Below are 23,509 nucleotides of genomic sequence, written 5' to 3'. Positions count from 1 at the left end.
GTTTTCTTTAATAAATACTACTCCACCTTTCTTTGTTGTGCTTGGATACACTGACCCCAAAAAGTATTTTGGACACTTGAGCCACATTAAAAATGTATGACTGTCATTGCATTAGATAGCAAAATATCTAACCAACTGGCATTTATTTTAAGGAAAAATAGCACAATCACAGGTTTAATAATAATAATAATAATAATAATAATAATAATAGTAATTTACATATTTGTATTATATTTGCACTACTGCCGCTATTGCTGAATATCCAGACCTTGTGTATACTTTTATGGGGAACTGACTTCATACATCCACTGAAAATCACCTTGACACCAGTTGGTTAAAAGTACTTGCAAAGTGGCTCACAAAAGTTAAGATAGCTCAGAGAAAAGATATAGCATCATTTGTGTGCAGATGTCACCTGGTTTGATATTTTGTTGCCTTATACAATGACATTCAGATATTTTAAGTGTGACTTCTAAAGGATGTCCAAATACTTTTTCATGGTCACCGAATGCCCATGCCGGGTTTTTCTTTTTTGCGAAGGTGAGAATACTGTAACACCGTGTACTTGATAAGCATAATAATGAAGGTTTGAAATGTATCAAGATTAAGCCATTCTCAACAGATGATGAATGTAAAGGAATCAGAAGTCCAAATTATTTTATTACTTCAGGGTGGGGCTACCCTGATGATTTAAGATTAAATTCCTTATTATCATTATACAAATACATTTGTTGTGACTTCAGGGTGTAGTAAGTGAGCAAAATCAAAGGATCTGATATGCAAAAACTAGGTTTGAAGATGTAATCCAAAGCAGGGATGATCCTGATTATAGAAACATCCAAAAATGAACATTTCCGAACAGACAATAAAGGCAACAGAAGAATCACCTCCTAAAAAGAATACAGGCAATGTGAGCAGACCTGACCAAAATGTCTTTTTTATTTACATATTCCTTTATTCTTTTCAAAATTAGTCATTTATAAAATTCTTAAAATGACATTGTTTCATCAATTGAATGAACAGTTTGTTTGTTTATTCAAATAAAAATAATGTGTGGTCTGAGTGACTTCACAGTTTGCAACTTAAAGTTTACAGAAAAGTCTACGGTGTGGCATGAAAACATTGTACTTTGATGTTTCTGGTGCCTCCGTCTCACTTTCCAACTTAAGCTGCCACAAAATGTCCGGACCAATGTGCGTCATGGATGATAAGTTGAATAAAAGCTTAAACTGTTTAATTGTGCATTGCTCACTAACTACACAGTTATAAACTGAGCAGATAGCCTAAATATGATGAATTTAATTTTCATTTATTTAAAATCTGTTTATTTTCCCAGCCCAAGTTTAAATATCATTATAAACAAATTCTGTCCATGATGGTACTCATAGTATATTTCTCTTGAATGAACAAAACCAAACCTTCATCGAGAAAATTAATTAAATCAAATTCTTACCAATCTAATCAGTTTACTAGCTCTACAACAAAACAAAAAGGACCGTTGTGGACCGCACATGTCCATTTTTGCTTGTAGAGTGGGCATTTCAATACATTTGTGTGTCTTTGACAGGCATAAAAAAAGACTTGAGATGAATATCAGACATCACTAGTGTCTGACTAAGTCACTGGTGTTCGCACAAAAACTCCAGTTTTCCATGGATAAAACTCCTCAGGAAACAGGCTGTTACATTTTGGTCTCGCTGTCAGGCATCTTGGCATTTTCACACTCGCTCTCCTGAGAGATGGGCTGATATGATTTCTTAGTCTCGTTTTCCTCCAGCACAGAGTTTCCGACCTCTGCATCGATGGAACGCAGCTCATGACGTGACAGATGCTCCACAATGCCAGCACCGATGGAGTCACCCAGAACATTAGTGGTTGTGCGAAGCCGATCTCTGAAACAAAAGATGAAAATAGAGGTAAAGAGATCATGTAATTATACTGTGGTTTGCCCATAAGTTAACCAAAGTATCAAAGTCATCAACAGGGTTCAACAATAAGGAAAGCCTTGCAGATTTAAACAATTGGTTTTATATTGTTGCGAAATCTGCTGATTTAAAGGAATGTTACAGGTTTAATACAAGCTCAGTCAACAGCATTAGTGGCATTATGTCGATGTCCACAAAAAATAATTTCAACTTGTCCCTTGATTGTTTAAAAAAAAAGAAAAATCGGAGAGTCACATGATGCCATGTGAGGTTCGGATGTGTGAACAGCGAGCTTTGCGCACTTTTCTAGTTTTAATACTTTTTATGTCATAAACCGGTAAGATTCGATACACTCTGTTCCATAAATGTTCTAGGAAGACAATATGTCAAAGAATACAAAATCTCTGGGCTCTGGAGACATTAAAAGACACTTACATGCTCAAGCTGACACCCCTGAGCAGCAGGCCATAAGCCCTGGAGCCGATTTGGCCGGAGAAGTGAAGGAAATTCGTCGAGAATTGTTGAACATGTCGGCAATGCTGACAAACGTCGTTGCTGACTTGGAGGATCTTGCTGTAATACGTCGATCGATCACTGCCATGAAGACGAAATTCTCTGAGGTGGTTACAAGAGTGGAGGATGTCGAGAAATGGATCGATTATCTGGAGTCATCAGATAGGGAATTAGCTGCTAATCTGCTAGCGACCAAGGTGGATTTGGAGTGCGTCTGGGTGAATCTGGAGGACTTGGAGAACCGTAACTGCCGGAATATCGTCTGAATTGTTGGAATTCCTGAGGTCAAAGAAGGTCGGGATATGGTGAAATTCCTGGATGGGCTCTTCCCGAGTCTGCTCGACATAACAGGCCATAAGCTGGAAATCGAGCGAGCTCACAGGGTTCCGGCTCGGCGATCCGCTGAGGGAGTCAGGCCCTTCAATTCTGGCCAAATTTCTGAGATCATCCAATAAAGATCTTGTGTTATGTGAGGCGAGGAATAAAGGAATGCTTTCTTGGAAGAACCACAGCATTTTCTTGTTCTCAGACTTTGCGAATTCGACAAGAGAGAAACGTGATCGATTCAAGGAATGCAAGAAACTCTTACATCAATGGAAGGTCACTTTTGCACTGATGTTCCCGGCCAAATTGAGATTAGATGCTAAGGATGGCCACAAAATATTTACATGTCCCCAGCAAGCAATGTCCTTCATAAAGTCAATGGACTGAGTAAGTTATTTTGTGGTACTCAAGTTGCAGCCAACTGGTTGGACTCACTGAACATTCATTTGTCCGTCCGAGGAAACTGAGCACCTTTTTGTTTCTTTTTGTGCTGGTTCCGCCTAGCGGTTGGAGTTGTTTTGTGTAGTAGCACTCCTTCGGGACAGTGTTGTGGATGAATCTGCATGTTCTTTGTGCTTATGCCTCCTATTGGTTGGAGTTTGTTTTGTGGAGGATGTCTTGCAGGACATTGGAGTGATTGAGTGAAACAAATGACCCATGTAACAGTCAAATGGGTTGGCTTACTGAACATTGGTTTGACTGCCCAAGGAAACTGAACAGATTTTTTTTTTGTGTTTTTTTTTGTGCTGGTTCCACTAGCGGCTGGAGATTTGTGGAGGAACACACCTTCGGGACAGTTATGTGGACGAATCTACATGTTCTTTGTGTTTATCCTGCCTATTGGCTGGAGTTTGGTTTATAGATTGTCTTCTGTTGTGTATTTCTGTCTCACAAAATTTGTAATCCAGATTTGAGCAATCCGATGGCAAAATTGTTGCGGGGGCTCTCGTAGGCATACATGGACTGTTTGAGTTTAGAGGGATGGACGGCAGTTGCCGCTGTCATGCATGGGGTTAATGCGGACGTTTTTCTTTTTTCTGTTTGTTTGGTTCGGGGGGAAGTTTGGGGTTTGATTGTTGCACTAATGTTGGAATGTGGTCTTTATAATTTTATTTTTGTCACACAATCTATTTTTTGTAATATGTCAAAATGTCAAATGTTAATATGAGTGGATTGTCTTTCTCCACGTGAAATGTGAATGGGTTGGGGCACCCCATAAAAAGAAGGAAGATTATTTCTCTTCTTAAACGTAAGAAATATGATATAGAGTTTCTTCAAGTTTCTTGAAAAATTTGGGAAGATATGAGGTGGACATGTTTTCTTTAGTGCTGGCTCAAGTAAGAGCAGGGGAGTCATTACACTGATAAGTAAGCATCTACAAATTAGGAAGAGTCATAATGGTTTTAGCAGAAATTCAGGGGCAAAGGTTGATTTTGGCTAATATTTACACACCTAACGCCGATGATCAGGGCTTTTTTATAGATCTTGAAAGGATGTTGCAAGCCACTGGCACCCCTCATGATATAATTTTGGGAGGAGACTTTAATCTATTGATGGACACAGTCCTTGATCATTGTGAAGCAAAAGTGTGTAAGCCCCCTAGAGCAACATTGACATATCACAGGATGTGTAAAAATCTTGGTCTTACAGATATTTGGAGACTTTTGAATCCATCTGGTAGGGACTATATATTTTTGTCAAAAGTCCATAAGATTTATTCTAGAATAGAGTTTTTTTTTATATTTAAATCCCTCATTTCATCTGTTGTTGATTGCTCAATTGGAAACATCTTAGTCTCAGATCACGCCCTGGTGAGTTTAGAGATGTTGCAACATACAGAGAAAAATAAATCATTTAGTTGGCGCTTTAATGTATCCCTTTTGCAAAATCCTGAATTCCAACAAATATTAAAGGCTGAAATCAACATTTATATGGACACCAACTGGTCCTCAGTATCCTCTGTGGCCGTGGCTTGGGAGGCACTTAAGGCGGTTCTTAAGGGTCGGACCATACAGTATGCCTCATACAACAAAAAATCCAAAGCACGAGAACTCGTGGAGTTGGAAAGGAATATTAAAAGTGCTGAGGCAGAGCTAAAGTGCTGAATGTCGTCTAATGGCCTCAGAGAATTGACCCAATTGAAATACAGATATAATACTATTTTGTCGCAGAAGGTGAAGTTTTGGCTATTCAGGGCAAGACAGTCATACTTTGAGTCGGGGGACAAAGCAGGGAAGCTTTTGGATAGATATATAAAGCAGAGAGTTTCTTTTTCCACCATTCCCTCAGTGAAATCTGCTGGTGGTAAAATATTTTCCTCAGCCATTGATATTAATAATGCTTTTAAATAATTCTATCTTGATCTCTATAGTTCCACGTCTTCATCTACTGATGAAGACATTAGAAAATTTGTGGAGCCATTAGAACTCCCTAAACTGACGATGATCCTGAGATAACCTTGGAGGAGCTTGGCAAGGTAATTAAGGCCTTTCCTACAGGCAAGTCTCCGGGGCCAGATGTCTTTGCCGCTGAATTTTTTAGATCTTATGCTACAGAACTGGCTCCACTTTTGTTAGAAGTTTATACGGAATCATTAAAGAATGGAAAGCTTCCGCCAACCATGACACAAGCCCGGATCAGTCTGATTCTTAAACAGGACAAAGATCCAAGTGAGTGTAAGAGTTACCGTCCAATTTCCCTGATCCAGCTAGACGTAAAAATATTGTTAAAAATTCTTATACATATAGATCAGGTGGGGTTTATTCGGGCCACAGCTCTTCTGATAACATTAGGCGTTTCATCAATATCATGTGGTCAGTGGCGAATTATTTTGGAAATATATGGGTTTGGGAATACTTTTATTGGATGGATTAAGTTACTTTATATACACCCGGTAGCGGTGGTACAAAGATTGTACCGGATTTTTAAAAACTTTTTTTGTACAGATTATTTACTCTGGATAGGGGCACTCGGCAGAGCCGCCCTCTTTCCCCATTATTGTTCTGTCTTGCCTTGGAACCATTAGCAGCCACGATAAGAAAAGAAGATGATTTTCCAGGGGTGGTGGTGGGCGGTATGGCGCATAAGCTTTTGCTTTACGCAGATGATATTTTATTATTCGTCTCCGACCCCACTAGATCTATGCCTTGCCTTAACAGAATTATTAATTCCTTTTTTAAGTTCTCAGGATACAGAGTCAATTGGTCTAAATCCAAAGCTTTGGCTCTGACAGCGTACTGCCCAGTAACGGCTTTTCAGCCTGCCACCTTCCAGTGGCCCAACATGGCATTAAGTGTTTGGGTATTTTATTCCCAGCAAATTTGTGTGATTTAGTTAGAGTTAATTTTGACTGTTTAATAAAAAGGTTTTCGAGCGATGTGGGCAGGTGGGCTTCATTACATTTATCTGTGATTGGAAAGGTTAATGTTATTAAAATGAATTGTATTCCAAAATTCAACTACCTGCTACAATCTCTCCCTATAGATGTGCCCCTCTCTTATTTCAAGCAATTTGATAGCATAGCGAAGTCCTTCATTTGGAAAGGTAAGCATCCCAGATTACATTTCAATAAGTTACATAGGCTGATTGACAAAGGTGGGCTAGGCCTACCCAAGATTTTTTTTATTGTTATGCATTCGGTCTCAGAAACTTGGCTCACTGTTTGCTTCCACATGAGAGCCCCTCCCTGGTTTTGTATTGAACAGGAAGTTCTTGCCCCTATTTCGCCATTGCAAAGCCGTTCTATCAAACCAATCGGAGAATTTAAGTTACACCCCGCTATTTCGCATTTGCACTCGGTATGGAAAAAGTGTTTAGAGTGTTTAATTCGGACATTTATTTAAATGTTGCCTCAAGCATATGGCTGAACCTAAAATTATGTATTAATAAGTCCCCTTTCTGCTGGTCAGAGAGGATTGAGAGGGAGGTTAATACGAGAGTGGAGTGTTAAGATCCTTTGAAAATTTGGTTCAACATTTTGGGATTCCCAGATCTCAGTTCTTTAGGTATTTACAGCTGCTCCATCTGCTTTGTACTAGTTTTGGGAGTAGCATACACCCCCCTAAAGCGGCAGATACGTTGGAAGAGGTGATTGCTGATTTTGGAAAAGGTCATGAGGCATCAGTGTATTACTCCCTGCTAATTCAGAGTCAGGGGGATGGAGCTTTAACTTCTATTAAGAGATTATGGGAGAAAGATTTAAACTTTGTATTGGAGGAGGGAGTGTGGGCTAGGATTCTGAAGAAAGTCAAGTCTGTATCTAGAGATGCAAGGGTGCGCCTTATGCAATTCAAGATTTTACATAAATTCTACTGGACCCCTCTAGATTGTATAGGCTTGGTCTTAAAGACACACACACCTGCTGGTGATGCCAATCAGAAGATGGAGACACAACCCATGTTTTTTGGGGGTGTGTTAAGAGCCAAGAATTTTGGTTGAAGGTTCAGAGTTTTGTGTGTGACATGTTGGGCACTCAGGTTTCGTTTTTCCCCAGACTCTGTATTTTAGGCGATTGGGCAGTCATCAATATAGGGGATAAACTCATAAAAAATGGGGTCCTGACCAGTGTTATGACAGGCAGACAGATTGTTTTAAGGGGATGGAAGTCAGCTGGAGCGCCCTCATTTTGGGAGTGGTGCGCGGAGATGGGGAGGGTGGCAGCTTTCGAGGAGGTGTCATGTAGAAGGCTGGGGATCTGATTCATTTGATGGGAAATGGGGCAGTTTTTTGGCATTTTTGGGGGACTCTCAGGGAGGGGCTGTAGAGAGAGAGGCATAGTTTTAGATGTGTAGGATTTTTTTTTGTGTGTGTGTGTGTGTGTGTGTGTGTATTTAAGTGTGACCATGGGGATGTTCGTTGGGGGTCGAGTGGGGTTGGTGATTGAGGAGGGGTAGTAGTAGGAGTTAAATGTTGTTTCAGTGTATATATCGATAAACATTAAAATACACACTGTTTCAAAAGTGTAGCCACAAGATGCAAACATTATACATGTTAACATGATTTTAGGGTGATAAAATCACTTACCAACCTTATTAGTGTAAAGTTACTGTACATCCAACAGTACTTCATTGGCATGAAAATGCACCGGTAGTAAACCCTGTATGCGATTTTATCACACTAAAATGGTGTTAACATGTAATGTTTATGTATCGTGGCTATACTTTTGAAACATTTTGTATTTTATTGTTAATGGATTGTTCCCATTCACTTTCATTGTAAGTGCCTTACTGTAACCCAGATTTTTGCTTCTTTCAAATAATCGAGGGAAGAGTTAAAATTATTTACTGTGGTAATCAACATTATGCTACAAATGAGTTGAGCTTAACTTATATGGAAACCAGAACATTCCTTTAAAGACGTCACCAAGATCACGTTATCTAGCTGTTTAACACAGTATAGTTGAAATTTGTAATGACTTGTGATAGTCTTGGAAACTATCAACTATTGAACATTAGTAATGTTTTGCATGGTATGCTATTGTTTTCCAGCAATCAAGTTTGTATGAATCATGGAGTTACATAATAGCTGTAGAATTTTCAGCTATTATTGCTCATTAAAAACATAATATATTATTAATTGTTTCTTTTTATGGTAGAAAAAAGCATTAAATGAAAGATAAATATAGTTTCCTGACAACATAAAAATAAATTTCAAAAATAAAAGTAGTCCTTTTTAGTAATAAAAAAAAAACAGACATAACATGTTTCTGAGACATTTAGAAACGAGATATTACACTTTTTGTGGTGGGACCAGTGGAACATTGGAAGTAAAAATCTGAAACACTGACCCGACCGGGGCAGCAAAATAGTGCTTATTGTTGAGCCCTGCATACTGTACTTATTGATGGTGCAGTTTTCAGATTCGTTCTATCACTTAATATAACATTAGCATTTTTTGTGCTCTGAGGGCCCCATGCAGCTTCCTCTTAAGAAAAATATTCCTTCTATCTTGTGAGATGTGTTTTTGCTGACCCATCTTTCCTAGTATGTACTTTCTTCCTCTGGATTCCCTCTGTCCTTCCAGGGCTGAGGTTTCTTGTAAGTGTCACAATAGATGTTCTGTTCTGAACACTGTTGCTCACATCATCATGCCACAGACTGCTTTAACCATATAATGTGACAGTGAATGAACTTACCAACAGGAATTCAGAATTCAGTGCAGAGACAGTGACTTAAAAGTGTAGTGTAGTGTTTGAGGGCGGGTCACAGCTGTTCGCGAGCAGCCAATGAAGACCAGAGACGGGTTTTTTGTTACCAAATTATGTAGGTTTGTACAGAAAGTAAGTCTGGAATTACTAATGACTCGTTTCAGGATTTCAGAATCGGTTCTTTCTTTTGGGAGTCAATAACTCCATTTGTCGTGCACTTTGATTTTTGAAACTTTGCAGACTTTTTTACGTTCACAAACAGCTATATAACACACTACATGAAAGGTAATATTTGAAAAACCATAATAGGTGCTCTTTAAACAAACATAGTACACGTGACCTGAAGTCCAGACTCTCCATTTCAAGGTTCCCACACCTTTTGAGCAATGAATTGAATTTGTGATTAGGATAAGCATTTTAAGAAAAAAGGATTTTATAAAGATTTTACTCACAGAGAACACTTACTAGCCCATTTGAGTGAGTGTGGGAGTTTATTAAAAATGATATACAGTATAAATGATATTCACTATAGAAGTTTCAATGACATTTAAAAAAAAAATTAAAACCCATTTCTTTTCAAGGTCTGGAAATCACAATTTTAAAATTCCCACATGTTTCCAGGTAGGGCTGCACGATTATGACAAAAATCATAATTGTCTATGATTTCCCTTGATATTGTAATTGCAATTATTCATTTCAATTAATAGAATTAACATTCTGTGTGGAGCAACAGCATGCCATATTTTTTATGTACTGTTGGCTACATCCAAAACAAGTTGAAAACTGTGTTCCTCAATTGCATAATACATGAAATGTAGTACTCACAGGAACCAATCAACAGCAATGATTAGGGTGATGTCATCAGTGGGCAGTCCTACAGAGGTCAGCACTATCACCATGGTAACCAGGCCAGCCTGAGGGATTCCGGCTGCACCAATACTGGCTGCTGTTGCTGTGATACTGTTAAACATAATAGCAAGAATTTCTTGTGTCAGAAAAGGAACTGTAGTAGTATGAAAAATTAGAGATATTTAATTGAATTAACTGCTGAATACTGTCATAATGAAAGTAACAGGATTCCCAGACTTTTTGACCAGTGAATTTCCATGACTTTTTCTTCAACTTTAGTTTAGAGTCATTTGTGATTACTTAAAAAATATTTTGATTCAGACTGATTTGATAAGGAATCATTAAGACAGATGTCTGTGAATTGGTTCCACCAACCGATCCACTCACATATTGCTATTGCTATATATCTACTCTAATTATTTTAGAGCAAAGCATACCTAAAAATGTATATCCACTTGAAATCTGCACCCTGGCCTCATAGAATCACTATACCTAAATTTTTGCAAAATAATTTTCTGTGTCTCGTTCTATGTATCACAGCAGTTTCCTGGTTAAATGCACACTAGAGGTGCAAAACAGCAATGACTTTTATTCCCTTTCACACAAATCACCAGTAAAATGGCAGATTGTCAGTTCAGTTCATAAGCACTCATTTTTTCACTTTGTTTCTCTGACATCTAATCACTTTTATTAAAGCACATGACTTGTAAGGCGACACATTCTAAAGTTTGCCCTACATAATCAACTAGTACATTTACAAGCTTGTTATAGTGATCAAATTAAGCAGTAGCTTAAAGTAGTATTCCTGGTTCAATACAAGTTATGCTCAATCGACAGCATTTGTTTCATAGTATTAATTACCACAAAAATTAATTTTGACTTGCCCTTTTCTTAAAAACAAAAAGCAAAAATCTGGGTTACAGTGAGGCACTTAGAAGTGAATGGAGGCCAACTTTTTTACATTAAAATACTCACCTTTTCTAAAGTATAGCCACAAGAAATAAACAATGTGTGTGAAAACATGACTGTAGTGTGATAAAACTTTATCTACTAACCTTTTCTATGTAAAGTTATAGCCAATTTTACAACTTCATTGCCATGACAATGTAATGTCAAAAAACTGTAAAAATGACAATTTAAACTTTACAGCTCAAATAATACAGTTTTAACAGAAGAATTAATGTAAGTGCTTTTTTTAAATTATAAGCTTCAAATTTCTGCCTTTAAACCCTCCAAAGATTGGCCCCCATTCACTTCCATTGTAAGTGCATCACTGTAACCTTAGCTGTTTAAAAGAAAAAAAAAACATTTTTTTTGTGGTAATAAATATTATGCCACAAATGCTTTCGATTGAGCTTAACATGTATTTAACCCAGAATATTCCTTTAACTGTTTAGCAGTAAAGGTATAGGATGTGGAGGTCGGTTTGTTCATTTAAACTCGATAGAGGATTAAGCTCTTCTGTTTGGAAAACATTTAACTCGCTTTTAGCGCCACACAGTGGCATTTCACCTCACAACTGCTGCGATACGTGTAATGAACCACGTCATTAAAAGTATAATTAAATATAATATATTAAATATTCATTTGCAAAAATTTTGTCACAGTCACATAATTTTAATGAAATCAGACTGTGGGAATTCTGAAGTTAGCTATTTTTTAATTTATCCTAACTTTACCTGATGGTTAGAATCTGTCCAAAGTTCAAGTCCATGTTGTTGACCTGTGCTATGAAGATGGCAGCCAGAGCTTCATATAGGGCTGTACCATCCATGTTTATCGTGGCTCCCACTGGCAGCACAAATCGTGTTACACGTTTATCCACATGGTTATTTTCCTCCAGGCACTTAAAGGTGATGGGCAGAGTGGCAGAGCTGACGAGAGAAACAAAACGTATGAGGTTAGTCAAGTGCTACTTTGTAACATTTACACAACAGTACAATGATTGCCTTTAGAACTACATAAATCATCTCTAGAAACTGTATGTCATTTTTAAAGGAATAGTTTTCCTGAACGTGAAAAGTCTGTCATTATTTTCTCACTCTAATGTGTTCCAGACCCCATATGACTGTGGAACACAAAAGGCTAAATTTAGCAGAATGTTTGTGCTGTTCTTTTCTATTCATGAAGGCATGCAGTGACTACGAGCTGTAAAGCTCAAAGAGGACAAAAAAGCACCATTAAAATGCCATAAAAGTTATCCATTGAACGTGTGCGATATATTTCAAGATTTCTCAACCCATTTGATAGCTTTATGTGAGCAACAGACCAAAATTGAAGACATTATTCACAGTAAATTTCCCCCCTACCATAGCTCCCATAGTCAAACTTGATGCATTGCAAAAATGGTAATTTGAGCATTCAGCATCATTGAAATGAAACCTGCTGCAACCCATCTTCTCGCAACATATTTAAAAAGATTTGAGAGCTGCAGCTGAGCAAAATATTTTCAACAAATAACTACTTAAATTCTTAGAGCTTCACAGCCGCTATGCTTTTATAGCATTGAAAAGAGCTTCATCAAATTCTGCTAATCTTTTTCTTTCATTTTGGAACAACATGAGAGTGAGTAAATGATGGTATATTTATATATAAAGAGAACATTTAAGGTCAAGGTCTAGAGTTTGAAAATGTCAGACTTCTAGTTATGACATCTCCACTCATGGCTGGTACATTTATTAAAAGTAATTCCTTGAAAAACACAGTTAACGAAACTGATTAAGCAGTATGGGTGTAAAACTTCACCTGGAAGAGGTACCGAGTGCGGTGACAAGGGCTTGCAGAAGACCACCGATGAACACAAATGGATTTTTATGTGTCACAAGGAAGTAGAGCAAGGGTAGAACGATGACAGCATGTATCAGCAGACCAGTGATGACTGTGACGGTGTACATGCCTAACTGCCCTCCCATTGCTGACAGATCATCCATCTCAACTATCTTTCCTGCAATCAGGAACAGTATGCCCAATGGAGCGTACCTGAGATGGGATACCACAATAGATATTTACTGCCATTTATGATCACTGTAATTCAGTGGAAAGCATAAAGTGTAGAAAAAGGTAGGAAGAAGGAGAAAGTTAGATGAATATGCTGAAATACTGCCTATTTTAGCAGAACATTTCATTAATATCAACATGAAATAAAACATTTCTAATACACATTCTTAGTCTTGTTGTGCAAGATTTATCATTGCATGTTATTCCAAAGAAAGTCTGTCTTTAATATTTCATCAAAGTGTAATAACTTGCTCCACTCTAAAACGACTTTCCTTTTTGGCTGACGTCACCAAGCCCTCCAGCCACCTGTCATAGAGACCCTTTTCATGATCCAATCAAATCCCTATGGAGAAAATCACGTTCAGCCCTAATTTATTCTCATGTCCCGTTTTACTCTGAAATATGTCACAAACACCATTTCATGTTGACTTTATGTCTGTGCAAAGTCAAAATTACAAAAACAGTCTGAAAAGCCATAACATGATTTTTATAGTTTCATAACAAGTGGTTTCCATTAATTATGAAAACCAATCACTTAATCTGTCCATTCATGTGATCAAAATTAAGAAAATTCCTACCCTAAATCACTCACCACATAATAATGGCAACCAGCCTCATGATGGCCTCGTTCAGACAGTCAAAGAAGTCCCGCAGCGGCTGACCCTGCTCTTTCATGTTCCCAATAATGAGACCAAAGCACATGGAGAAGACCACAAGTCCGAGCGCGTTGATTCCATTAACAGTTCCGAGCACTGGAATCATCTCTTCGTGTTGGAGTTCCTGCGACCCGTTATCCAAACTGAAGAGCGTCTCATTCACCGTAACTTTTACTGTGATCACGCGCTTTGCATACTTTGTCTTAAACTGTGAAAGAAAGAGAGAATAGATACAGTAAACGTGTACTTGGTTTTCTTTGCCGTTTTATGGGGTAACTATATTTTTACATTTTGTAAAGAAAATGTGAGTGGTGCTTGCCATCATGATGCTAGGGTGTGTGGGTTATTGCCAAGGCATTACTGTATGGTTGCTGGGTTGTTCTGGGTGGTTACTAAGGCATTGTTTGTTGGTTGCTAAGGTATTCTGAGTGGTTGCTTGCTGGCCCAGATCAAAATAGCCCACACACAAGTCTCTATGATATTATACAGTATGGAGTACGTATGACTCCAACTTTTCCCTCCTTCATTTCAAGTCTATGAGATTTATTTGCCAATTTGATCATCCACCAGGTGTAAAGTGTAAGTCAGATTGTTTATAAAAGTAATAGCACACCTCTCCTCTGCACAACCTGCACAATTTGAGATATCATTTGTCTGGGACAAGTTACATGGAGGAGTTTAGGGGTGTACTGTAGAGCAAACACCATCCTAAATATGAGCAATAATAGTAGTGGTGCTTACATTAGCAAAAACCACTTCAAATAAATCATTTTGGGGGAAAAACACAACAGATGGATATGAGTAAGGAATGAACATAAACAGGAAAAGACGACAATATGGATAGAACAAAAAAGAGAGAGTTAAATAGACAAAAACAAAAATATCAATGAACTCAGCAGACTGGAGTTTTTACCTGTTGTGTACACGCTTGCACTAGATTGGGAGGAAACATATTTCTGTAAAAACAAAAAAACACAATTGTTTTTTTACATTTGAACAAAAGACCCTTGTAAAAACAATGAAATGTAAAATGTTACTTTTCAGTACCTGATGAGATCCAGGAAGGCATCTGCAGGGCTAACTTGCTCTATTTTCTCCTGTTTAGTAAATTCATCTTTCGAGCCTTTTCCTGGATGGATGATGAGCACCATGACAATCCCGATGAAGACAGCGATGATGGTGGTAGTAGTGTAGTAAACTACAGCTCTTAGACCCATCTTCCCTGAAGCTCGACTGTCCAGTGCTGCCATACCTGCACACAGGTGATGTAAGACTCTGACTGAATGTACGTATAGTATTGCAAGCAACAGCATATATTATACTCCTATTATTACTAATTTCCACATTTAAGAAAAATAGTAAAGTCATCAAAAATATTAAATAACACAACTGGCTTATGCTTAAAGGGATAATTTATCCAGACATGACAATTCTGTCATTTACTATAATTTTGTTTAAACCTATATTAAAGGAGATGTTAGACAGAATGTTAGCCTCAGTCACCATTCACTTGCATTGTATGGAAAAAAGATGCAATGAAAGTGAATGGTGACTGAGGCTAACATACTGCCTAACATCTTCTTTTGTGTTCCATGGAAACAAGAAAGTCATATGGGGTTCGATCAACATAAGGGTGGGTGAGTAAATGATGATTTTTGGGTGAACTATCCCTTTAAGCATAATCCAGTTTTTAAGATCCCTTCATGTTCTTTATGTTTAGACATGTGTCTAAACCTTTGACTGGAAGTTATACTTCTCCCTGCCCTATAGTGGAAAATTCTTTTTTTTATTTTTATTTTTTTATCCAAAACAAATAGCAATATATTTTTCTTGTCAAACCAAAGTACAAAATAAGTCCTTTAGAAATGAATGGTTGGTTTCCTTTCTTTTCAGTAAAACTGAAACAACTATTGTATCGTGCAATGTATGTGGTCCATTATTAAGGTATGGTGTGTGTCAGATCCTAAGCAATGATCTCACTGCCCCCAGCCCATAAAAACCCTGAACTCACACCCCAAATACCCTCGACCCCCCCTAGTCTCCCTCAGACACTGAGGCCTGGGAACCTTGCGCACAGGTCATGTTTTCTTTCTGCTACTCTCATTAATTCCTGTTTCCATGGTAACGATGGCTCTGCCCTGCAAGAGTCTTATAAAGTCTCATTCTCCTATACTGCAAAGTAATCTCCTCACAAATGCACACAAACAGTCTTCAAAGACCAATTCTGTGTGACCCTCACTGAGAAATGTGTATTTAATGAAAACGCTTTCTCCGTAGAAATCAGTGAACAGACCGAATATTGCTGATGATCTAAATCTATCTGTTCAATCAAGTGGCTATATAATGAATACTTTGTCAGTTGTAACATGCTTACTAGTCACTATTAAGGCGAGGGTATACCGGTACATTGCGTGCATAGCGAGCGCTCAGCCTTTCAAAGTATACTCTTTTGATCACAAGCCCATACGGACATGTTCGCCGCATGTGCACTACGACAGCTTTTAGTACAGTCAACGACATGTGAATGTGCTGACAGGGATGTCAAGAAATATCAGGCTGCACGCGGAGAGTATGTCACGTTAAATGTACGTAACGAACAATGTGATGTTAATTTTCCAGCAACCGAAGTATAATTTTGTGCTATACCGTTTGTGCTATGAATGTGAATGATACCTCAAACTGGGGGGCCTGGGTAGCTCAGCAAGTCAAGATGCTGACTACCACACCTGGAGTCGCAAGTTCGAATCCAGGGTGTGCTGAGTGACTCCAGTTAGGCTTCCTAAGCAACCAATTGGCCCGGTTGCTAGGGTGGGTAGAGTCATGTTGGGTTAACCTCCTTGTGGTCACTATAATGTGGTTTGCTTCGGTGGGGCGCGTGTTGAGCTGTGCGTGGATGCCGCGGAGAATAGCGTGAAGCCTCTACACGCGCTAGGTCTCCATTATAATGCGCTCAACAAGCCACGTGATAAGATGCACAGATTGACGGTCTCAGATGTGGAGGTAAATGAGATTCGTCCTCCGCCACCCGGATTGAGGCGAGTCACTACGCCACCACAAGGACTTAGAGCGCATTGGAAATTGGGCATTCTGAATTGGGGAGCAAAGGGGAGAAAAAACAGTTATACCTCAAATTGTGTGCTTTTTTGTGGAGAGGTGTGCTAATATTTTTCTAAGCGTGAGTGGATAAATCCCACTTACATTGAAGGAGGGAACCAAGCCATATCTAGACTAGAGACCAGAATATCATAGGCCAGTAAGCAACCACCTAGCAACCACCCAGAAACCACCCACAACACCTTAGCATCATGGTGGTGACTTTTGCATGGGCAAGCAACACTAATTTTTTCTTGAGAGAATGTAAAAAATCTAGTTTAGAAGTAATGCTGTTGACTAGTTTGCATTAATTTTTTCTAATGAATTCCCTCAAATCATTTTAACAGCAATAATGACCTCTGCTTAAAGGGTTAGTTCACCCAGAAATGAAAATTCTCTCATCATTTACTCATCCTCATGTCATCCCAGATGTGTATGACTTTCTTTCTTCTGCTGAACACAAACAAAGATTTTTAGAAGAATGTTTCAGCTCTGTAGGTCCATACTGTATATTGCAAGTCAACAGGGTCCAAAACTTTGAAGCTCCAAAAAGCACATAAAGGCAGCATAAAAGTAATCCATACTACTCCAGTGGTTTAATCTGTCTTCTGAAGCAATCTTATTGTTTTTGGGTAAGAACAGACCGAAATATAACTCATTTTTCACCATAAATCTTGACATCAACAGGCTCCTTGTCGATCATGATTTCAACCTCGATTACACTTCCTATAGCACCATCTAACTCTCTGCATATGCATCAGGCACTAGGAAATGTAATAATGATCGTGCTTACAGACTGTAATGGCAAGATGTACAGTGAAAAAAGGAGTTAAATTTTTGTCTGTGTTCACCCAAAACCGATCAGAATGCTTCTAAAGACATGGATTAAGCCACTGGAATCGTCTGGATTACTTTTCTTCTGCCTTTATGTGCTTTTTAGAGCTTCAAAGTTTTGGTCACCATTCACTTGTAAGGACCTACACAGCTGAGATACTCTTCTAAAAATCTTTTTTGTTTTCAGCAGAAGAAAGAAAGTCATACACATCTGATGGCATGAGGGTGAGTAAATGATGAGAGAATTTTCCTTTTTGGGTGAACTATTTGTTTTGATACATCAAGCTAATGCAAAGCAACAATCAGTCAATTCATTTCTGTCAAATCACTGCTAAAAACTGCTTATAGCAATAATACACTGCATCTTTAAACCACAGTGTTTACAATGCAGGACCTTTCAAGACATTTCAAGAATCAGTAATTCTCCAGTTGTTAATCAGTAAATAAAGAAAGAGATTGTAGTTGACTTAGTTCCAGCAAACACCTGATGTGCTCACATTTTCTCTAAAGCTCTACATTATCAGTGAGTCACTGGTTTGTCTCTCAAGTTTGTCCCATGTTTTGGCTTTTACAGATTTGGTTGACTCGATGACAAGCTGTGATGTCGAGCACCACATGAGTGTGTGTGTGAGTGTGTTTATGTTTGAACGGAACTCTACTGTGTCATTGATGTCTGCCTTGTGACTGTACAAATGAAAACAAGAGAAAGACAAACAGCTGAATGTCTAAAACTTGTGTGTGCAACAAGAAAGAATAAGGACGTTACTTGAATTTATCCATCAGGAATTGATTGGATTGTGAACAGTAGTCTCTATATGACAGGTTGAATGGATTTGAAAAATAAGAAGGATTGATTACAAAGGAATACAAAGACAAAATGTTACTTGTTTGCATTAACATGCACTGCTGAATGGTTCACAGTAAGATCAGGAGAAAGTAAATGGTGTCAATTTTGATTTCAAGTTGACTTTAAAGGCACATGACTAGCAACATAAACTGAATTGATCTATCCAGTGAATTTAAGCCTAAAAGAATCAGTTTATCAGTGTCAAAGTTTAGCAATATAAATGTATTGTCTTCTTCATTCTATATATGCTGTTTGTTCCATAGGCAATCTATAAATCTGTCTAGGAGCCTGTCTCTGAAAGTTTGTGACTATTTAGAAGGCAGTAAATGCTATTTATGCACAGAGAATGAGTGACGAACAGAGAGAGAGGTCACTGAAAGAGGCATTTGTTCATTTCTCCGTATGGTCACTTTGACCCTCGACCTCTTGTCTGTTTGGAAAATGACCATCAAATACTGACCTCACACAAACTCTCACCTGCTCTCCCTTTTCCTTTCTCGGTCAGTCAAACCCCCCCACCAGAGAACTTATGCTAACCTTATACAAGATTCTCCTTTATTTTTATATCAGCATTGTTGAAGCTCCCAAAACAATACGGAATACAATTAACGCTCTTATATATTAGAATCTTAAACTGTTTTGCTAACTAAAAAACAACAAACACATTAAAGCGATAGTTCACCCAGAAATCATTTACTCACCCTCAGGCTGTTCCAAACCTGTATGACTTCCATTCTTCCGTGGAACACAACAGGAGATTTTAGGCAGAAGGACAGCCTCAGTCACCATTCGCTTTCATTGAATGGAAAAAGATGCAATAGAAGTGAATGGCGACTGAGACAAACATCTCCTTTTGGTGTTCCACAAACGGGTTTGGAGCAACATGAGGGTGAGTAAATGATTTTTGTGTGAGCTGTCCCTTTAACAGCTCTGGGAAAGATTGTGTTGCATCAGCTGTGTGACATAATAAAGGGTGTCACACAAGGGTCTGCCACATTCGGCCAGTCCCCTTCCCTTGTATCATATGTTTAGCTGGCAGAGTTGCCCATGTCTGTATGCAATCACTTCCTGTTGGCGCCGCGGTGGCCCGTAGGCTACCTGTAATTAAACTGGACACCAGCAGAGGGAGTACCAACATCTGCAGCATTCTCATCAGCAGCTCTCCAGGAAAGGAGAAGTACTTCATTTCCCGATAAGACATTTTATACGGCCGCAGTCCAAAGCCCAGAATTGTACCTGGCACAAAAACACATGCAAATCTATAAATCATCTATAAATAATGCGAGAAAATTGTTGTCCTTTTTTAATGACTTTAGCATCTTTTACACATTCATGTTTAAGTTGGAATGGTTAGGTTACGAAACATGTTTTTCATATACTGAAAGAAAAAAGACAGAAAAAAAATAATAAAAGTCACGACTGTGAAATTCTAAAATAGTCCAACTGTGTTGTACTGTGCCAATGCTGATGTCAGAGCACAATACTGAGGTATTAAGTATTGTGTTATGATATCACTTAATAATACTGAGAAACATATGAGATCTCTGAAATCTGATGTCTAATATATATTAGTGATGTGATTAAAGACCGATATATTTTTTTATGGGCAGTTTCGATTCTGATTTCTAGAGAGCAGGGTGGCTGATGGCCGATATAATGCTGAAATATACATAATATATATTATAATTTAATGATGGCAGATGAGAATTTGCTGTACTGAAATGAACACTTATTTGACACATTATTGACTCAAACATATTAATTTCTAAACAGAATATTTCATATCTATTGTGAGGGTGTTGATATATTTTAAAATTGATATAAGGAATTACCACTGCTGATAATAAGGCAAACTTGGAGGGGACGATTATCAGCAAATATACAGTGACGGTATCTCACTATTATATATGATGTCAGTATTAATACATAATGTAACAAATTACATTATGGAATAACAGAAATAACAGAGTACTGATGTAAAGTATTTCTGTATAGTATTTTTGCTTTAAAGGGATGGTTCACCCAAAAATGAAAGTTCTGTTATTATTTATTTACCCTTATGCCGTTCCAATACCCTGTAACTTTCTTTCTTCCACGGAACACAAAAGGAACACTAAGGTAATATGTTAGGGACTGACAGCCTCAGTCACCATTTATTTTCATTGTATGGAAAAATTAATAAATAAATGAAAGTGAATGGTGACTTAAGCTAAAATTCATCCAAACAGCTTCTTTTGAGTTACACGGAAGAACAAAAGTCATATGGGTTTGGAACAACATAAGGGTGAGAAAATAATGACACAAGAAATGACTTTTTTTTTTTTTTTTGGAAGGGGAGACCCTTTCCTGCATGAAAGATAAATGCATTGTGCATCTTTCCATTGAGAGTAAAAAAGCAAAAATCACTTTCTATCGTCTCAAAATCATAGATAATCTCACCAATGATTACAGCAATGACTGTGAGTATGACGAAGGCATTCCGTCTGAAAAACCCTTTAACGTCATTGCTGGTGATGTTCTGTACGGTGGTCCGTGCCCTCATCAAACGCTCTGTGATGCCGTCTCGCAGCTGCTGCACTCGCCTGCGCTGGATACGCGTCTCCCCATTACTTTGAGTCATGCCTGGAGTGGACGCCACACCGGACACAACAGACACAGTTGGGCGAGAGTTTTAATTCAAAACACTCTGCACTGATGGGCAATAGCTGCAGAGAACAAAATACAGATTTATCATAACATCTCCAATGCATAGTATTGTTCCTATCCATCCAGGTAATAGTATTATTGGAGATAACTGGATTTTTACATTTTCTGCAGAAAATGTAAATGGTGCTTTTTCGCTGTTATGATGCTGGGGTGATGAGGGTGATTGTTAGGTCATTGCTAGAATATCCTGGGTGGTTGCTAGTCAAATTTGTCCACCTCCAAGTCCCTATGATATTCTGGTATCAAGATATGGCTTGAGTCCCTCCTTCAGTTTTATTGTGCATTAGCTAAAAATGATAAATCTGATTGCTTAAAAAAGTAATGGCACACCTCTCTTGATAAACCGTGCCATTTGAGGTATCATTCATGTCTGTAGCAAAAACAGAGAAGAAGTAGTGATACATGCCTTAGCAAGCACCACTAATAACAATATAGAAAACAGTTAAATAATTAGGAAATGCTACAAAACTTTTTTTATATATATATATATAAATAAAACATGTGGCTTTAGATTACAGATATTAGACTTTGGACTTTTTTGTTTTGGTGTTCAAATGCTTCTTAAAAAATGTTCATCTTACTAAAACCCCTTAATTCACAACACTAGAGTCAACAACTCAGTCATGAAACGTGTGACTGAATTATTTCATTAGAGCTGACTTCAACACAGTTCAGCACAGGTTTTTGAAACAGAGCCAGATGCATCTGCGTTCAGTACGAACAAGTTGCCAAATACTGCAGTTTTCCACAGCTCCACGTGTGCTAGGAATACAGCCAGACCAAACACTACTGCTTTCCCTTTTTTTTCACTCACACACACACACACATGTTCTCAGAGAATTCACCCCTACATTTAGAACAATAATAAACAGCATACTTACACCACAAAAAAGGATTAGAAGCAGCTAGAGCCCTGTGTTACTGTGACAGAGGTGACAGAGGTCCTCTATGTTTAGGGTCTGGAGAGCCGTGTATAATTTGAAGAGAAGGCACAAGAGTTTGGAAAGATAAGACAGCAAGCATGGAGGGAGTGAGGGAAAAGGACAGAGAAGAGCCAATAACAAAGCTCTTTCACACACTGGGGAGGAGGAACTGCCACCTCAACTATGGGAGGGTCTTTTAGATCTCCTCCCCCTCCAGATGAAGAGATAAAGAGCAAAGCATGTGTTTGTGTGTGTTCATGTATACAGTAAGGACTACATTCAATAGCTGGGATTTTTAGGCATAATTCACTTAAAAATGGAAATTCTGTCATCATTTACCCCCTGATGTTGTTCCAAATCCGAATGACTTTCTTCATTTTTTTTTGTGTGGAACTCAAAAGGAGTTATCTAGCATTTTGGTCTCCATCCACTTTTATGAGGTGAATCACCCCTTAAAATTTGGGGATAAACAGAAGGTTTGTGGATTTAAAAAAATTCAAAACAAAGAATCACGTACCTAAATTTTTACTATACCAAATTATTATTATTGTACATATCGCCACCGTTTTCTGAAATCAACACTAGAGGCACTACAACAATAATGACTTTTATTCACTTTCAACCATCATGAGTAAAACGGCAGATTATCAGTTCATAAACACGTAATTTTCGCCTTTTTCATCACACAATGCTATCTTATGACATCATAACACTTTTACTATAGCGCATGACTTTTAAGGCGATGCATTTTAATGTTTGCCTTTTTTATGTCAAAGTGGGCTAAAATACATTGATTGAAAGCCCAATGTCCAATAGGTAATCAGATGCAGATCCAGTGCAAATAGCACTCATGAGACTCATGTTGACTCCCAGAGAAGCACAGTGTGGTGAGGAGGAGGACGGGGCCGGGCCGTGACTATGCACGCCTGGCCCCCAATCGGGCTAATCAGCCGAGGAGAGGGATAAAGGCAGCCAGATGCGGCAGTTCGGGAGAGAGAGAGCCACATGCAGCTGCCGTGTTCCCGCCTCCTCCTTTCCCATTTTACCCTTGTTACATTGGTGCCGATACCCGGGAGGGAGGAGGGATGTGCTGTCGTGGAGTCCTTGCCACTGTCGTCCGCCCAAAGGAGCAGCCGCGGCCATCCGCCGGGGGATGGAGGAGTCGCTGCTGGCCGTCTGGACGCAGAGGAACGGCCGCCATCCGTGAAGGGAGGAGGGGCTCGCTGCCGGCCGCCAGGAGTGGTGGAGCCGCTGCCAGGGGCGAAGGGGCTCTCTACCGGCCGCCAGAATGCGGAGGAGCGTTCTATCTGCCAGGGGTTGGAGGACTCGCTCCGGTCTGCCTGGGGAGGAGTGGCTGTCATCCACCAGAGGGTGGAGGAGTGGTCGAGGACTAGGCGACGCCGTGTCGGGGAACCAGGGAGAATTTTTTTTTCTCTCTCTGCTCTTTCTCTCTCACTGTCGCTCTGCCTTGCCCTTTCCTTCTCCTATTTTCCCTCCCCTTGTCTCCCTCCCAGGTCTTGAAAGGCGGGGAAAGGGCATGTCCGGAAGGGGTGAGGGGAAGGGTGTACATCATGAGTGTGTTCCCTGGGTGTTCCCTGGCCTGAGGCAAAGGATGGAGGAGTGTGACGAGGAGGAGGGTGGGGCCGGGCCGTGAATCCGCACGGCCGGCCCCCAATTGGGCTAATCAGCTGAGGAGA

General features: G+C 39.0%; 1 protein-coding gene across 2 annotated transcripts; it reads right to left on the bottom strand.

The window, feature by feature from the left end:
• Positions 1–708: 708 nt before the first annotated feature.
• LOC127440023 (excitatory amino acid transporter 1-like) lies at positions 709–21,910 on the bottom strand. Of its 2 annotated transcripts, none has more exons than XM_051696392.1 (10): positions 21,771–21,910; positions 20,623–20,888; positions 19,282–19,419; positions 14,457–14,661; positions 14,323–14,365; positions 13,346–13,617; positions 12,502–12,735; positions 11,436–11,630; positions 9,733–9,867; positions 709–1,892 (listed from the first exon to the last, which is right to left on the bottom strand). In XM_051696392.1, the coding sequence occupies exons 2-10, from the start codon at positions 20,801–20,803 to the stop codon at positions 1,682–1,684; spliced, it is 1,614 nt and encodes a 537-aa protein (XP_051552352.1). In that variant the 5' UTR covers positions 20,804–20,888; positions 21,771–21,910; the 3' UTR covers positions 709–1,681. The 2 variants fall into 2 exon arrangements, with proteins under 2 accessions (XP_051552352.1, XP_051552353.1); XM_051696393.1 differs by having other exon boundaries at positions 20,623–20,805; positions 21,771–21,895.
• Between the last annotated feature and the right edge of the window lie 1,599 nt (positions 21,911–23,509).

The sequence above is a fragment of the Myxocyprinus asiaticus genome, chromosome 4, assembly GCF_019703515.2.
Source record: "Myxocyprinus asiaticus isolate MX2 ecotype Aquarium Trade chromosome 4, UBuf_Myxa_2, whole genome shotgun sequence".
NCBI lineage: Eukaryota > Metazoa > Chordata > Actinopteri > Cypriniformes > Catostomidae > Myxocyprinus > Myxocyprinus asiaticus.
The sequence above is the reverse complement of the archived record's forward strand: the minus strand, read 5'-3'. Positions and strand labels throughout refer to the sequence as shown.

Coding starts and splice junctions, on each gene's coding strand:
- LOC127440023 (XM_051696392.1), bottom strand. CDS start 20,803: ATGACTCAAAGTAATGGGGAGACGCGTATCCAGCGCAGGCGAGTGCAG. Junction 14,366..14,456: donor GCCTTCCTGGATCTCATCAG/GTACTGAAAAGT, acceptor TTGTTTTTACAG/AAATATGTTTCCTCCCAATC. Junction 9,868..11,435: donor GGACAGATTCTAACCATCAG/GTAAAGTTAGGA, acceptor TATGTTTAACAG/TATCACAGCAACAGCAGCCA.